This window comes from Lygodium microphyllum, chromosome 11 (genome assembly GCF_053477565.2).
Source record: "Lygodium microphyllum isolate KBCC chromosome 11, Lygodium_microphyllum_v1.1.10, whole genome shotgun sequence".
NCBI classification, from domain to species: Eukaryota; Viridiplantae; Streptophyta; class Polypodiopsida; order Schizaeales; family Lygodiaceae; genus Lygodium; species Lygodium microphyllum.
The window spans coordinates 132,781,250-132,799,882 of NC_141145.1; the positions used below are offsets into that span (position 1 = coordinate 132,781,250).

At 41.3% G+C, this 18,633-nt stretch overlaps 1 protein-coding gene across 3 annotated transcripts; it reads right to left on the minus strand.

Moving 5' to 3' along the window:
- Positions 1-1,103: 1,103 nt before the first annotated feature.
- LOC148029398 (vacuolar lysine transporter YPQ1-like) lies at positions 1,104-5,187 on the minus strand. Of its 3 annotated transcripts, none has more exons than XR_015692421.1 (8): positions 4,051-5,187; positions 3,804-3,911; positions 3,466-3,592; positions 2,568-3,288; positions 2,324-2,482; positions 2,078-2,156; positions 1,792-1,982; positions 1,104-1,599 (listed from the first exon to the last, which is right to left on the minus strand). XR_015692421.1 is itself a non-coding variant. In XM_087688215.1 (8 exons), the coding sequence occupies exons 2-8, from the start codon at positions 4,267-4,269 to the stop codon at positions 1,917-1,919; spliced, it is 1,479 nt and encodes a 492-aa protein (XP_087544341.1). In that variant the 5' UTR covers positions 4,270-4,422; positions 4,544-5,187; the 3' UTR covers positions 1,104-1,916. The 3 variants fall into 3 exon arrangements, 2 of the variants coding, with proteins under 2 accessions (XP_087544341.1, XP_087544340.1); XM_087688215.1 differs by having other exon boundaries at positions 1,104-1,982; positions 4,051-4,422; positions 4,544-5,187; XM_087688214.1 differs by having other exon boundaries at positions 1,104-1,982.
- Between the last annotated feature and the right edge of the window lie 13,446 nt (positions 5,188-18,633).

Below are 18,633 nucleotides of genomic sequence, written 5' to 3' on the forward strand. Positions count from 1 at the left end.
TGGCAAAAATAGAAATTACCCCCCCCCCCCCCCCCACACACACACACACACCTCTTTCCCTTAAGCGCCATCAGTTCGACTTTGGGTGTTGTTAAAAAAACATACAATATTGGGTAGAAGACTATGATTCAGGTGGAGTCCTCAAAACATGCAGTACTTCTATGAGTGCTACCTCCAGACCGCTGCCGAGTAGATTACCTCCCATCCAGGCACCCACCATCTGCATGATCAATGAGCCCCTCCATCCATACCGCCCATCTATCAGGAGGATAGAGCTACACGAACCTATAACAGCATGGCAATGGATTTTCCCTACCCAATCCTCTCCATTAAAGTGTCTTTTCAACAGAGAATGTGGCTCTCATACCACCATTCTTGGAACAGTAATTGGCATCTGACTCGCTTCCCAACTGCTAGGTTGGGCATTACAGAAAATACAACAAGCTGAAACTACTTGGAAGGCAACTAAAAGAAACCAATAGTGAGCACCTGACTCATTTATTGTGGTGGGCACAGAAATTTGTCCAGCATGGAAGGGCCACGGTTTCCCCACCAATTGGTTGATCATAACTCTACTATCTCAAACTGATCGCTACTAGAACACACACTTCTGCAACAATCTGCAGACCACTTTTTCCACACCACACAGCAGCCCAACCCTGTTACACTGCAGCTGCTTTCACATAACACCCAACAGGGTGCAACCACATAAATAAGAAAAGCACAAAACCTTACCTTAAGATAAGGGCCAACCAGTAAAAGTGAGATAGATCAGGCAACGAGAAGTTGTAGAAATTTTCAAGAGCCAGTAACTACTGAACTAAAAAGTATTAGGCAGTGATCCGGGCAGTGATAAACCAGGAATGAGCAGTCTGCCCTCTCCCTCAAAACACTGGCATATACATCAGTATCTTAATGCTTTTAATTATTAAGGACCCCACACACATGAACGAACAGGCTGAGCATGCACCATGAAAATTTTGACTGGATCATAAACATTTCATTAAGTTATGTTCACATAATCTTAAAGCGCAGAAATCACAGCAACTCCAAACACTTTTTGGCAAATTGTGCAATTCAGGTGAAGTTCAATGCCAAGCGAGTTGAGAAAGAACCGAAACCATAATAACTCCCAATGCTTATAAGAATAGTGAGCAGCTTAGATGAAGTTCAACGACACGGTAGGTACATCTCCACTATTCTTTTAGCTCTGCAAAGCACAACAGTTGACCAAATGACCAGCACATTGCACATGTTCAGGATGGTAAAACCAGTCTGACACTACCTTTGGTTATGTATACAAGAGAATTGAGAACAGAACAGCAACCCAGCCATTGGCAGGGAGGCTCGAAGTTAGAAGAGGACAGTGAAAGAAGGGCAAACCAGCCCTTGGCAGGGAGGCTAGGAGTTGGAGGACATTTAGGCTCTGTGAAGCTTCTGAAAAAAACAAGAGACTTCTCGTGCTGAGATTCTCATGAGTCATTTTTGCCACTTTTGTTAGGACTTGGAGCAATAAGTTTCACAAGGGTTTGTCAGCCTGCAACAGTGTACTCTGTCATCCAAGAAGTCATCCGTGAACATGACTGAAAAGCCTTGTGACTGGGCAACACAATTTTTCCAACCTTAGAAATTTACAAATCATAAATGTCCCAAGCAGAATATGAATCAGGCTATACCATGGCAAGCTAATGATTTTATCCACAGAATTTTTAAAGAGTTAATCCTACAGATGCTGTCAAAGAGCTTTGACATCCACCCAACAGGGTTCAAGCATGGGCTTGACGTTACAACCTGTAACTTGTGTGGTAAAGAGACGAGAACATCCTCCCAAGGCTTCGTGTATTGGGAAGTTGCACCATAAATAACTTCTTAAGCATTCGCTACTCCCTTGAAAAAGGAATGGTGTTAAGCATACATCATGCCAAAAGGGGGGTATACTCAGTGGGTACCCCTTTTGTGTAAAACCGACTGTAATACTGAGCCTGTTCTCATCCCAACATAAAAACAGGTGTGTGTCAACACAACATTCCGTTAGGCAAGCAGAAACACTACATTGCCCAATCACAATGGTAGTTACCTGAATAAGGATACTGACATCAAGAAACACAGTTCCCAAACTTCCTATGACCCAAGGGGCTTTGCCAATCAGATACTCCCTGTAAATTTCAGGGTCGCACATAAATTAGACTTGCACAAAAGAAAGACTATAAGCGTTATATGCACATTCATCCTGGACAAATTCCAAGAGCTAGGAGCTGAAAGCATATGCATGACAAAAGCGAACTAAAAAGCTAGGAACAGCAAGATGTCTTTGCACATGTACCAAGAAACAGTTCGCATAAGTATTGATGCACCATAGGTCATATTAGCGAGGATAGCACATGAGACCATTCCAAGGGACAGACCCTCCACTGATCTCCTCCGTCGATTTTTCACCAATTGTGAAAATCTTGAGCCCAAGTAGAGTGCTGAAGAGATCCACCTGGCAAAAGAAAAAGAAATGCCAAATCAGAAAATCACATTAGATTAAAAAGTCAACCCCTGAAAATATAGTGAAAGGGACCTACCCCAGTGATCTCCCCATCACTTTTGTCCAGACAAATGCTGGATGCATAGTGATCAATAACTGGTCACGTACAGGTGATTGTGAAGACTGGTCTAGACCCAAAACAGCATCCGTCAACAAGATTGGACTGGCGCTTCTTATCTCTAAAGTATCAGAAAGGGTTAGCAGAGCCCTTCCCCTTAGAACATGTCCAGAATAAGTAGTTTCATTAGACACATATGGTACGTCCAAGTTTTGAAAAGCGAGTCCAATGATACATGCCATGCCGAGTAATGCTTTATATCTAGCCTTAACTGATGGTATACGCACAGTGGCAAGGCCTACCCTCGGCAACCTTGTCTGTTTGCTGCATCTTTCCCTTTGCCGCTGCTTGTACAGGCGATTTAAGCGGACTACTGCTTCATGCCCAAACTCCAAACCATATTCTTGCTCTAGCCTCCTTAGTCTGTGTCTATGTTCATACAGCCAACTACTCTGAGCACATGACTCAGAGACCAATGATCGAGGAAGAATCCGTTGATCACTACTGCATGATGGTTCCCCTGAGCCCTCCAGAAAACTTACCTTCTTTGAAGGAGAGGTATCCGTTCCCTTCATCTGCATATTTACATTCTGGTTTTCACCTGCTAAAGATGTTTGATGACAAATAACAGAAGTCAAGGTTTGAGAATCCCTGCATCTGTCCTGTGGATAAGTCTCTGGAACTTTTTCCTGCGCATTAGCTGCAAAAGATGTACCGGTTCACAAGTTAACAACTTGAAGCCAGTAATATGGACTTCCCACCAACCATCTACTAGTCAATTGGAAAGGGGGTATGAATATGTTAAGTAGACTAACTTATGAAGGAATCACATCGTTGTGTTTGCACCAGCAGAGACACAGTCACAAATCAAACTTACCATTGGCATGCACTTCCTTGAAAGCCAGCCCTTGGCTACCATTATGGTCGCAACCAGAACTTGGTTTGTGTACAGACTCGTCCAAATCAACCAGAGCATTTTTGTTCCATACTTGATAATAAATGTACTGCCAGGGGAAAACACAGAGGTAGGTCCGCATAAACAATCCACACACGTGTAAACTTGGAGCAAAAGATGCGAATTTGATTGACTATGTAATGCAAAGGAAAACACTCCACAGGTAGATATGCATAAACAAACTGCTTCATATTCATGCAGCATGATACAAATGTTGGCTGTGCACATGTATCTCAATACTCATCACATGGGAAACCAACCTGGAAAAGAATAACGATATCTGCAAAAATAAAATATGCTGCAGTTATTGTTTGAGTAACAAGCTGATCTCCGGTAAGTAAACAGCCAACCAAGTTGAATGAGTCTCCCTGTAAGTCAGTGGCAAGACAATGGAATTGCAATAAGGATATGAGACCTCGATTCTCTGCTTTTTAAGCTAAGCCCCTAAGGCAAAGCCGCTTTCTTTCACTAAAGATGTGAGGCACTACAGATATACTCCATACTCACCGCAAGCCATTGGACGAGAAACCAGGGAGAAAGCGCATCGGCGCTCTGTCGTATGAAATTATTGATGAACTGAGGAAGCTGAGCGATGAGCCAAAAGAACACCGACGATAAACCCATGCAGAAAGCCAGTGTGTCCCAGCTCGAGTATATACAATCTGCAAACCATCTCTCTATGAAGACGTTAGCATCTGCCCCACATTGAAAGCCTGCACCAACCATGGCGCTGACTGCCACAAATCCCTGTCAACTGGAATCAGACTAGCGCGTTTTTTTTTGCAACCCAGTACTTTGCTGCTGCGAGAAGCGATGATCATGAAGTAATTTTTGGATGGCCGACCGATAGATAAATTGGGCGGAAGAAAAAATCAAAATCTGCACTAAAAGTAGAGGATCTTGGACCGGAATGAAATAAGCACACTAAAAAATGGATTGATGGGGGCATCAATTTTGAGAGAACCTACTAGCAGGTTGGGCCTGCACAGAAATAACCTGCCTGATGGGCTTCCAGAGGCTGCCGATTAATTGCAGCGTCGAAGGGACATCGAATTCTGAGAAACCCTAAATGGCAGGTTGGGCCTGCACAGGAAAAACCAGCCAGACGGGGCGTTCAAAGGAAGCTGATTTGCTGCAACATCGAGACAAACCCAGCTCAGAGTAAACACAGCAAAACGCGAGACGACAACAAAAGGGGGGGAATCTCTCTTGGATTCGATGCAAAGGATTGCGGCGGGATAAAAACGACTGGCTGTAACAACGAGGGAGGAAGGAGGAACCCCAAAAGGCTGGCGGCCCCTCCCTCTCTCTCGATCGACAGAGAACGAAGCTTTTGGATTAAGAATCTGTGTACTCTGGTATTAAATTCGAAAAGGATACCCGTGTTCTGTGCAGGCAGCGTAAAAGGGAGTAGGACGGGATCCCGTATCCGGATGAACGGGTGACCGGGTTGCATTTAGAACGGCGACAATCACGCAAGAGAAGCGGTGGCGATACCATTGAGAGCGACGATGCCATTGTAGAGAGAGACATGAAGAGACAGAGACAGAGAGAGAGAGCACATGAAGAGACAGAGACAGAGAGAGAGAGAGTCAGATTGACACAGTACTACCATTTCTTCCCATTTTAAGAACTCATGCTTTTGAGAGAGAGACAGATTGACTATTGAGAGAATAATGCCATTTCTACCAATTTATAGCACTTTATAATGCGTTTTCTTGCCTTGCTAATCGATTCAAAAACCACCCATCTTTTACCATAAGGTGTAGGCAATTGAACCTGCCCAATTCATGTGGGGTTTGAAAGTTTGATGTCCTATAAAACTCACACACACTCCCAAGTCCAACCTATCGGGTTGGCCATCTGGAAAAGAATCTCTCTCTCTCTCTCTCTCTCTCTCTCTCTCATGCATCATACACCACATTATAAGTTATAGGGCATCTTATAGGGAGACATAAGGGCCCTAAATGTCATGGCTATTTTTCTTGTTTTTGGCTATTTTGCTTGTCAAAACAAGGAAGACAACTTTTCATATGTCAAATGGTATGTCTTGTTAAAGATGATGCTTGTCATTTTTCACAAGCATTATGTATCATATACTTTGACTTCTATATAGTTTGGGACTTAATCTGCATAAATGAAAGATATTTCAATAAACTTAGTTCCCGTTAATGTCAAGAAGAGGACAGGAGAGAGAGAAGAAGAGGAGAGAGTGTGTGCAAAAGAGAGAGAAAGACTGCAAGAAGAGAGAGAAAGAGAGTGACAAGGAGAGAGAAATATTAGAAAAGGAGAGAGAAAGACAAAAAGAGAGAGGAAAAAGCCATGAAAGCTTGGAGAGAGAGGTGAAGATGAAAGGAGACTTGTATTATTATCTTATAGTCAAAATTCAAATCCCTAACACCTTATATACCAGCCAATGTAGCTAGTATTTTTCCATTGTTAAATCAGTGTAGCTAGTATTTCCCTATTATTAAATCCTCCTCTCTTACATTCCATCCCCAGTTGAAGGTTTTTGCTCTCAAAAATAATTTGGGCACTTATGATAACTGGGCACGAGCAGACAGAGTACTACTCTGCTGCATTAATACACAGGTATACTAATGAATGAAGAGGTATTATTGCATATGATGGGTCATTGGGGTATGTACGAGACATGGGCCTTATTGAAAAATTATAAAAATGAATTTTTGACCCAAATATATTGAGTAAATGCGAGCTGCAGACAATGGACAACAAGCTATTTACTGCAGGGCCCTGCTATAGTAAATATGTCATAACTTTCTATAGGAGACTCCGATCGGGATGTGCCATATGTCAAAACAGAGCTCTCAAGGACTACTTTCAACCAATGTATGATGTCCATTGTTGTCCATAGTACAAAATAAAATCTGTTTTGAAATAGAGAGTTGTCTGCAAGAAAATAGGGCCATAGTTAGTTAGATTTTAGCCAAATATGCTTCTAGCATGTATGGAAACTCTTCCAAAACTGAAGTTGGTCTCCAAGAAGCTTCCTCAAGTAGTAAACATTGCCACTTAATCAAGTATTCCATGATAGAGCGAGAGCGAAGCTTCTTTTCCCTTTATCCTATGACTTGCTCGGGTATGTATTGAATGATGCCTTCTTCATCTATTGATGGTAGCTCCTCAACATAATCCATTGATGATCCAATGAAGGGCTTCAATTAACTCACATGAAAGACATTATGAATCTTCGTGGATGGGGGCAATGCCAACTGATTTTGCCAAGTCTCCCACTCTTTTGACAATCCGGTATGGCCCATAGAACCTGTGAACTAACTTGTTACTGGACCCATCCTTAAAGGTGGCATATCTGGACTTGGGCACCTTCAAAAGCACCAAATCCCCTTCTTGGAACTCAATATCTCTTCTTTTATCATCAACATAAAGCTTCATTTGATCTTGAGCTTTCTTCAAGTTGACTTTACACTATTGAAACAAGACATGCATTCTATCCAACTTCTCCTTGCTTTGTGGGTCTATTTTATCATTGAAGATAACCATGGAAAGGGGCACCTTACAGCCGTACAATGCCTCAAAAGGTGAAACTCCGATGCTAGAGTGTGCAGAGTTATTATAGGCAAAACTTAACCAAATGCAACCATGAGTCCCAAGCATGCTGCACATCATGACAGAAATGCCTCAAGTGAGTTTCCAGCCACTTGTTAACCCTCTCTGTCTGGCCATTGGTCTCTGGATGGTAAGCAGTGGAAGGGTCTAACTGAGTGCCCATAGAGCTGAAAACTGCCTGCCATAAGTTACTCATGAACTTAGCATCCCAGTCATGCACAATGCCCTGTGGTAAGCCATGTGATCTGAAAATATATTCCATGAATTGGCTGGCTACTTGAGAAGCATTATATTGAGTCTTTATAGGAATGAAATGGGCTGCCTTGGTGAGTCTATCCACAACTACATAGATGTTGTTCCATCCTTTTTTGGTCACTGGTAGGCCGGTAATGAAGTCCATAGTAATGTGTGTCCATTTGCCTTCGAGCATAGGCAATGGCTGAAGTAAACCAGTTGGTTTTAAGGTGATGTCCTTGTTTTGCTAACATGGCACGCAGCTCAAGACAAAATCTTTTACATCCTTCCATAGGCCCTTCCAATGAAAGCTCTTAGCAATCTTGTCATAGGTTTTAAATATTCCCAAATGGCCAACTTTAGGCAAGGAATGCATCTCTTGCATGATCTTTTGCTTAAATGGAGAAGTATATGGGACGGCAATCTTGCCCTGAAACCATAAGAGACCGTTCTTAAGCTGATATGGAGAGTTTTCTTCCACATGCCCTTGTTGTAATTTCTGAAAATTGTGGCTGAAATCAACATCTAACAAATAGGCCTCTTAAAGCTCTTCTATCCAATCATTATGAAGTTCCATGATGGCTGAACCTTTACATGCCCACATTCTAGATAACAAATCTGCAACTACATTGTCTTTTCCCCACGTATGTGTAATGTCAAAGTCATAGTTCTGTAATGTAGCTACCCATCTGCATTGTTTGGGGGTAAGATTAGACTGAGAGAGGAAATACTTGAGGACCCTATGGTCGCTCTTGACCCTAAATCTACTGCAATATAAGTAGTGATACCATTTCTTAATGGCATGAAGGATGGCCAGCATCTCTTGGTCATATACATTCATGGTCATCTCATTTTCAGCAAGTTTGCGGCTCTCAAATGCCATAACCCCATGCTCCTGTAATAATGCAGCCCCTATGCCTCTGCCACTAGCATCACACTGAATGGTGAATTCTTTCGAAAAATCTAGGCATACCAAGATGGGAACTGAGGTAAGCAATTCCTTGAGCTGATTAAAACTCTTATCAGCTATGGTATCCCAGAAAAATGCCTCTTTCTTAAGTCTCTCAGTCAAGGGAGCTGCAATAGTGGCGTAATGCCTAATGAATCTACAATAAAATGATGAGAGACCAAGAAATCCTCTAAGTTGTTGAGAAATATAAATCTAGACATAGCTAGGGTGCCTTGTAAGCATAGACTAAACTCATGATGACATTGAATGAAGACCACAACTGTTACACAAGTGAAATAGGTTCCAAGATGGAAGATTGGACTCATAAACACAATCTTGTGTAGGACTGACAAAGACAAGACACTTAACTCAAAGTACAAAGCATCATGACATTGTATTCATTCTATATGAAAAGTGGTAGTCAAGTACAATGCTTTATAGTTGTTGGATGGCTACAGTTTTCCTCTCTGTGCATATGGGATTCAGTTTGCCTGCATGTCCTAAGCCCATAAATGCCTCATACAAAGAGGCTACAATAGGTGTGATTACAAATATCTCAACACCCCTCCTCAATCACAACCAGAAAGTACAAAGTGTGTAGAGGCTTTAGTAAAAGTAACACCTGCAAAGTGTGGCCACACCATAAACATGGCAAAACACCAGAGGCTGTCTCGCTGAAAAGGCTAAGTGTGGGTACCACAAGCATGATGGTCATCCAAAGGCTGTAGCAGGGGCCTTACAAAGGCTATAGTACAAGGCTACATGAGGAGTTTACAAGCTTATGATAAAGACATTTGTGCTAGGCAATACAAGGCTAAAAAAGTCAGTAAAAAATAGGATCAAGGACCGCGAGGCCCTTGCGGTTTTTAGCATTTCTTTTGACATAGATATTCAATTCATTGTAGTTCTTCTTGTCTAGCTTCCTATACTTGTACTTCACCTTGTTTGCTACTTCAAAGTCTTTATGATTTTAATGCTTCTTCTTCTTATTCTTTTTCTTTTTGATCTTTTGGTCTTCTTGATCTGCTTCTTCATTGACTTTGCTTGCACCAGTTGTATGAGTCTTTATGTCCATGTCTCCCTCAAGCAAAGGTGTCATCATCTTTGAGGCAGCAGAAATGTCTTCAAAATCTTCAAATAAATTCATCGATTGCTCTTCAAAATAAGTAAATCCATCCATCCCTGCAAGGGGAATAAATAAGTCTTCCATGTAGTTGAATTGAGCAACAGGAGTAATGTTACTCTTCATGAGAAGCATCTTCATAAAAGACTTGATTTTGATCATTCCCATGATGGAAATCAGCTAAATGAGTTGATCTTTGTATGTGTCAAAAGACACAAGCAATGGCAGTGAAGTATCAAAAGATACTAGTTTGAAATTTGATGTTTATTGCTTGAGTTTGACTTGATGATCTTCAAAACTCTTCATAGCTTCCCCTCCTTGCTGATTTGATGGTTGAATACTTGCTAAAAACTTTAGATTAGAGTGGCCTTGGCTTTGTTTAAGTGGCAAGAGAGAGAAAATGAAGGAAAAATGAGCTTGAAGGTAAGTGGCTATGGCTGTCCTGTCAAAACGGGGACCAACGACTGGTAAATGAGCTCCCACGAGCTCCACAGGTCGAATTTTCTCAAACCCTTTAAGATGGAGGACCCTCACTAACCTCCCCCTAAGAGGGTTTGTACTCGTTTTGCGCGAGTTGAGAGATCTAAGCCTTCAAAGTGGACGCTATCAAAAATGAGCCCAGATTTGGAAAAATGCAAATGTCGAGCATGGTTTGGATCAATCTCCTTGATTTCTGTGCCAAAAAGTTTCTCCTTGACCTGAAGAACAACTCTTGAGAAGAAAGCTTGAAGAGATATGGCCTGGTTGATGAGATATGGCTACTCCAACAGAGGTAGATAGATGTTGTTCACAGACACAGTTATGGCAGCGACTCTTAAAAGAGGCAATGCTGAAGCTATAGTTACCCAATCTCAATGATTGAGGTGCCAAGGAGGAGCTCTAGAAGTAGAGAAACACTTCTCCAAAAGGAAGTTCAGAGAGATTTAGCTTGTGGAGAGAGAGATGAAAGCTTCAAGCTGACAAGGTGCTGCTGGCTATGGCTGCCATAGAAGCTTCATTGAAGGTAGGAATTCAAATGAAGTTGGAGATAGGGTCCAATGTTCAAACTGAGCTGAGCAAAGATGGAAAGGAGTTGAGAGGAGTAAAATGAGAGTTGGGCCATGCTCAGTTGAGCTCTGATACCATGTTGAGAAACACAAATCTAGAGCATAGCTATGGCGCCTTGTAAGCATAGACTAAACTCATGATGACATTGAATGAAGACCACAACTGTTACACAAGTGAAATAGGTTCCAAGATGGAAGATTGGACTCATAAACACAATCTTGTGTAGGACTGACAAAGACAAGACACTTAACTAAAAGTACAAAGCATCATGACATTGTATTCATTCTATATGAAAAGTGGTAGTCAAGTACAATGCTTTATAGTTGTTGGATGGCTACAGTTTTCCTCTCTGTGCATATGGGATTCAGTCTGCCTGCAGGTCCTAAGCCCAGAAATGCCTCATACAAAGAGGCTACAATAGGTGTGATTGCAAATATCTCAACACCCCTCCTCAATCACAACTAGAAAGTACAAAGTGTGTAGAGGCTTTAGTGAAAGTAACACCTGCAAAGTGTGGCCACACCATAAACATGGCAAAACACCAAAGGCTGCTCGCAGAAATGGCTAAGTGTGGGTACCACAAACATGATGGTCATCTAGAGGCTATAGCAGGGGCCTTACAAAGGCTATAGTACAAGTCTATATGAGGAGTTTACAAGCTTATGATAAAGACATTTGTGCTAGGCAATACAAGGCTAAAAAAGTCAGTAAAAAATAGGATCAAGGACCGTGAGGCCCTTGGGATTTTTAGCATTTCTTTTGACATAGATCTTCGATTCATTGTAGTTCTTCTTGTCTAGCTTCCTGTACTTATACTTCATCCTGTTTTGCTACTTCAAAGTCTTCATGATTTTAATGCTTCTTCTTCTTCTTCTTTTTCTTTTTGATCTTTTGGTCTTGATCTGCTTCTTCATTGACTTTGCTTGCACCAGTTGTATGAGTCTTTATGTCCATGTCCCCCTCAAGCAAAGGTATCATCATCTTTGAGACAGTAGAAATGTCTTCAAAATCTTCAAATAAATTCATCAATTGCTCTTCACAAAACAAGTAAATCCATTCATCCCTGCAAGGGGAATAAACAAGTCTTCCATGTAGTTGAATTGAGCAACAAGAGTAATGTTACTCTTCATGAGAAGCATCTTCATAAAAGACTTGATTTTGGTTATTCCCATGATGGAAATCAGCTAAATGACTGAGAATAACTAGCAATGAGTTGATCTTTGTATGTGTCAAAAGACACAAGCAATGGCAGTGAAATATCAAAAGATACTAGTTTGAAATTTGATGTTTATTGCTTGAGTTTGACTTGATGATCTTCAAAACTCTTCATAGATTCCCCTCCTTGCTGATTTGATGGTTGAATACTTGCTGAAAACTTCAGATTAGAGTGGCCTTGGCTTGGTTTAAGTGACAGGAGAGAGAAAATGAAGAAAAAATGAGCTTGAAGGTAAGTGGCTATGGTTGTCCTATTAAAACAAGAACCAGTGACTGGTAAATGAGCTCCCACGAGCTCCACAGGTTGAATTTTCTCAAACCCTTTAAGATGGAGGACCCTCACTAGTGGGTCTAACTCCCCCTAAGAGGGTTTGTACTCGTTTTGCCCGAATTGAGAGGACTAAGCCTTCAAAGTGGTCACTGTCAAAATTGAGCCCAGATTTGGAAAAATGCAAATGTCGAGCATGGTGTGCATCAATCTCCTTGATTTTTGTGCCAAGAAGTTGCGTCTTGACTTGAAGAACAACTCTTGAGAAGAAAGCTTGAAGATATATGGCCTGATTGATGAGATATGGCTGCTCCAACAGAGGTAGGTAGATGTTGTTCACAGATACAGTTATGGCAGTGACTCTTAAAAGAGGCAATGCTGAAGCTATAGTTGCCCAATCTCAAGGATTGAGGTGTCAATGAGGAGCTCTAGAAGTAGAGAAACACTTCTCCAAAAGGAAGTTCAGAGAGATTTGGCTTGTGGAGAGAGATATGAAAGCTTCAAGTTGACAAGGTACTGCTAGCTATGGCTACCATAGAAGCTTCATTGAAGGTAGGAATGCAAATGAAGTTGGAGATAGGGTCCAATGTTCAAACTGAGCTGAGCAAAGATGGAAAGGAGCTGAGAGGAGTGAAAGGAGATTTGGGCGGCTCTGATACCATGTTGAGAAACACAAATCTAGAGCATGGCTATGGCGCCTTGTAAGCATAGACTAAACTCATGATGACATTGACTAAAGACCACAACTGTTACACAAGTGAAATAGGTTCCAAGATGGAAGATTGGACTCATAAACACAATCTTGTGTAGGACTGACAAAGACAAGACACTTAACTAAAAGTACAAAGTATCATGATATTGTATTCATTCTATATGAAAAGTGGTAGTCAAGTACAATGCTTTATAGTTGTTGGATGGCTACAGTTTTCCTCTCTGTGCATATGGGATTCAGTCTGCCTACATGTCCTAAGCCCAGAACTGCCTTATACAAAGAGGCTACAATAGGTGTGATTGCAAATATCTCAACATAAGTGAAGTGGTATTTGCAGGTGTGGGCTAGTCTTTTATACATTGCACTTTCTTAAGATCAGCCCTAATTTTATATTCACTAACAATGTGCCCCAAGTATAGCACTTCTGTTTGCATGAAAGAACATTTTGTCTCCTTGGCAAAGAGTCTATGGTGTCTCAATACATCAAACACCTGCCTCATATGCCAAAGGTGATCCCTGAGTGATCTACTATAGATGAGGATGTCATCAAAGAAAACCAACACAAATCTGAAAAGAAAGGGCTGAAGTATTTTGTTCATTAAGCTCTGAAAGGTGGCTGGTACATTAGTTAACCCAAAAGGCATAACCAAGAAATGATAAAGCCCTCAATCAATTTGAAATGTTGTTTTGACCTCATCCCCTGCCTTCATGCGGATTTGGTGATAGCATGACCTCAAATCTATCTTTGTAAAGTACTTAGCCCCCTTGAGCTCATCTAGCAAGTCATCTATGCATGGAATGGGGTACCTGTTCTTCACGATGACCTTATTAAGATCCATGTAGTCTATGCACACCCTGAAAGATCCATCCTTCTTTTTGACCAATAACACAAGGGAAGCATATGGTGAAGAACTAGACTCAATAAATCCCATGTCTAGTAATTCTTTGACTTGTTTGGCAACTTCTTCTCTTTCACACCTAGACAATCTGTAAGGTGGCTTGTTCACAGGCTTTGACTGAGGCTCCAAGCCTATGGGATGATCAACCACCCTATTAGGGGATAATGCTGTAGGTACTTGGAAGAGGTCCTTCTACTCTTCTAAAAGAGCTCTCAATGTTGAATTCTTTACTGTTTTAGTGGACTGATCTGAATTTTCTTTATTTAAGTGCAATAAAAAGATTTGGGACTCTTTTTTGAGTTGTTTGTTGGTAATGAGCTGAAATTCATAGTTATTTTGAATTCCTTGTAAGTGAATGAGTTGTCCCGCACTGAGAAACTCCATATACAACAAGGAAAAATCCATGATCATAGTGCCCAAAATTTTCACTCAAACACAACCCAAGATAACATCTATAGGCCCCATTTCCAATGCAATTAAATCCATTTGTTGTTCAAAATTTTTAGCAAGCTGAATATGAATAGCATGGCATACTTGAGTGTTAATTTCTTTATCCCCATTGGCAACTTGCACCTTCAATGGCTGTTGTAAATCAGTGGGAAAACACTTCAGCCTGTCCATGACTACTCTATTAATGAAACTATGAGTGCTATCACTGTCTACAAGTCTAAACACATCCTTCCCATGAATTTTTCCCTTAATACACAATGTATTAGGGCTTCTAGATCCTGTCCAAGCATCCATAGATATGATATAAATAGTGGCTACATGTATTTCAACATGTGGTTCATTCTTTCCACCCATATCCCATGATACACAACCACCGGGGTTAAAAGAAAAAGAGTCAGCAGGGTCAAAGAACTCTTCTTGACCAAACTCTTCATCAGCATCATCCGTTTCAACAGTCATCATAAAAGCATGTGCATCCTCAGGGTCCTCCTCTGAGTCCTCAAATACCAACATGCTGTGAACCCGTGCCTTGCATTTCTAAAAGCACATTTTGAGGCATGATCAATTGTATACTTCTCACCACACTTGAAACAAAGCCATTTTTCCTTTCTTTCTTTATACAAATCCATGGGAATGGGCTTTGGACTGCCAAAGGCTAAAGCATTTTTATTCTTGCTATTCCCTTGCCTATTATCCATTCTTGGGCTGTTTGTTATCTTGAAATTACTTTGTGGTCTTGAGGCATTAAAAGTGGGGTATGTGGGGATCTTAGGAGTGCTGAATGGCACATTACTGCCATCATAACTTGCCACAAACTATCCCGGCCTTACAAAACCTCTTCACTGCCCAGAATGTGACTGAATAGGTCCTCTTTGCTGCCCAAACACTGGCTAAGATGCCCCTCTTTGTTGTCCACGTTGAAATGAAGCATCTCGACAATACTTATGAGAGTACCTCTCAGCCAACTCAATAGCTTTGAACAAATCCGATAGATTTTGAGTTGAAACATCAACCGAGAGTTGGGGATCTAGCCCATACACATACTTGTGTAACTTGGCATCATCACTAATTGACTCAACTACATGGTAAGGTTGAGGAACTGATTTGTGTATAACAACAAGACCACGCTGTTCAAGGCCATACCATTGGTGGGCAAGCTTTTCTTTCTCCACCGGTGAGACAAATACTTGCACATGAGTGTCATGAACGCTTCCCACGAGTCTACTTGCTGATTTTCTCTTTTAATGTACCTCCACCATGTATGTGCAAATCCTTCCAAGTGGATGGTTGCAAAATGGATCATTTGGTCATCACTACGAGGCAAGATGTAAAAATAATCCTCAAGCTTGGAAAGCCACTCTTCGAGTTTAGCTAGAGATGATGATTGACCATTCAATTTTTAAAAAGTAATCTTGTCTCTTAGCTCTCTTTCATGATTAGGTGGTTGTCCCATATATCCAAACTGAGGTTGATCCATGTGGTTGCCCAAAAATGATCCATTGTTAGAGTAATTTCTGCCAAAAGATGGCTGAACTCGCATAGATGGCATGGGCCCTTGCGATGGCTGGAAATTACCCCTCATTGCATTGTTCATGGGCTCCTCTTGCCTATGTGAAGGTTTTCCCTATTCAAAAGTGTTGTTAGGGATGTCCACTCTCCCAAAATACCTTGGGAGTTCGTATTTGTTGCATTCACTGATGGGCCAGTCACTCTTTCAACATGGCTACCCAACCTATCCTCATGTTCCTATCTTTCAGGATGTGCATAGACTACAGGGATCATAGAATACAGGGATCTTAATAAGGTCACAGTGAAGAACATGTACCCCATTCCACACATAGATGACTTGCTAGATGAGCTCAAGGGGGCTAAGTACTTTACAAAGATAGTTTTGAGGTCAGACTATCACCAGATCCATATGAGGGTAGGGGATGAGGTCAAAACAGCATTTCGAACTGATCGAGGGCTTTATCATTTCTTGGTTATGACTTTTGGGTTAACTAATGCACTGGCCACCTTTCAAAGCTTAATGAGCAAAACACTTCAGCCCTTTCTTACAATTTTTGGCTTGATGATCAAGAATCGAAACCAAGCATAGTTATGGGTTAGGAGTTAAATTCTCAGCCAACAAGAAATAAATTTGAAGTGTGCTCAGTTATGCATGCATTTCAAGAAGTGCATAATGGAAGAAGGCAAGCAATAGGTGATCCATAGCTTCAGCCTAAACAAGAGTTCATGTAATTCTTTAATCTCTCCAAGCAAGAGGTTGGGCTCAGTAAGTGGTTGGAGAAGAGAGACCAAGTCCCATGAGACATACCTTACTTAAGCTTGGGGAAGAGGTAGTGGTTGCCCACTCCAATGAATTCATGGTTGTCCTCCTTGCAACCCATCATCGTATGGAGTCTTCAATGTTCCACCATGCAATGATGAAGAGTTACTCGATTGTCGGAGCTTCTTCTACAGAGATCAGGAGTACAAAGACCAAATCCCCCCTGAAGCATCAAGCCAGCCTGTAGCTACCTACCCTAAAGCAACTCCTTTTGACATACTTAAGTTGTTACAGAATGTAGATAAGCTCACTCCTCAAGTTGTAGCAGGAAGCACTTTGCTTGTCCTAGCATACCCACCATTTTTCTCATGGTTCACAAACAGATACTATGCACCTGCTTTGGGATTCTTGATGTTTGTTGTTGGCATCAATATGTACTATTCAAACTTTTTGAATGCCTTCAAACACCCTTTCGTTACAGCAGTTGGATACATTGGTGGGTATGCTGTTCAAGGATGCCTACAACAGGAAGAGCAATCAACAGAATCTTGGCACCATCAAGTCTTCTAACCTCTGCACAGAAATAGTGGAATTCACCAATCCAGATGAGACTGTTGTGTGTAATCTAGCTTCCATTACACTGCCTAAATTTGTTAAAGAGAAGGGTGTTCCATTTGAGACCATCCTTCCAAACTTGTAGGGAGTAGAGGTCATCAAAATCGGTACTTTGATTTTGAGAAGCTGGGGGAGATCACTGCTATTGTTACACAAAAGTTGAACAAGATCATCGATGTGAATTATTACCCAATTGAGATGATAGCCAGGGTGCTCAAACCTCCGTCATAGACCAATTGGCATTGGTGTTCAGGGTCTTGCTCGTACTTTCATTTTGATGGGAATTCCTTTTGACTCTCTAATGAGGCCCATTAGCTTAATAAAGAGATTTTTGAAACAATTTATTATCATGCACTTAAAGCATCAGTTGAGCTTGCTGCAAGAGATGGCCCATATCAGACCTATGCAGGAAGGATAGTTAGCAAGGGTGTTCTTCATTTGGAGGTCTTTCAGTAGGATGCTACATGAGTCCAAGCATTCTTGGGTAGGAGATCATATACTACATTTGTCTCATCATATTGCTCTCAATGGTGGATCTCTAGTGCTTGATTTTGCTAGGGGTGAGTTAGTTAATGCTTCCAAAATGACACCGAAGGGGATTTTGGAAGCTAAAGCACTAGCTGCTTCAAAAAGCCATAACATTGAGAACCCTTCTTCCGAGCACAACTTGTCAACTCTGTGAAGTGCAGCCAGCATGAATCTACTGCATAATTTTACAACAATGAATAGCAATGAAGGATTTGGAAGAAGAAAACAAGGTCTCATGTTTGCACTATTTAAAAAAATCCATCTAGTAGAACATTGCTTTTCAATTCAGCTCTCAGGCCAGATTGCAATGGTTCCCCTTGTGTAAAAGTGGAAGCGCTTGCAGCAATGACTTCATTTGAGCTTGCTCCTCCTTAGAATAAGAAAGAAAATCTAATGTAGGATCTTCCACAGCTCAATGTGATGAAGCAGAATAAGGTAGATCTAGAGGTTGTGGATCCACATTCTGCAGGCCGCCTTGTTGTTGCCAAACAAGTCTCTATTGTTGATGTCAATGTCTCAAGTTTTACCGCAGGGAGTAACACAACATCAGGCATAATGACAGGGGTTTCTCATGAGACTGAAGATGTGATAAATGCATCAGAAGAAGCTTGTATTTACTGGATCAATGGCTGTAGTAGGAGACCTCTTAGATAGGCAGATCTACACTAGAAGGGAAAGACAAGGCTTGCTATGAGAATCCTCTTCCCTTAAGCCTGCACTTTCCTTAAGCCTGCACCTGCATCATCAGAATAATATTGCACCTTGACTTATGCTTTGGGGCTTTGCCAAAATCAGGTTGCTGGCTTTTTTGGAAGTGCTTGCACTGAGGCTGTTAGAATAGCACAGGAGGCTGCACCTCTTGCAAGCTAAAAATGGCTACCATCACTCCATGAATAATCATCAAGATGTTTGTCTATTAGAAGCTTACGATGTCAAGAACACATTTCTTGTAGTTATCTTCCACAATGAGCGAGTGATCAATATAGTATAATGGATTTCCTCCATGAAAGCTTGAAAGAAAGCTCCAAGAAGAAGAAGAAAATGTATGTTCTCAAAAGGTAGAGGGGAAAATAGTCTACTCTTAGTCTTCTTAAACCCTTCTTTAACCAGGAACCCTAAAATTTACCTCAAAGCTAGTGACGAGTTGCTAAATCTAGTCTTCCAGCCTCTAAACTTGGTCCAAGGACTCCGTT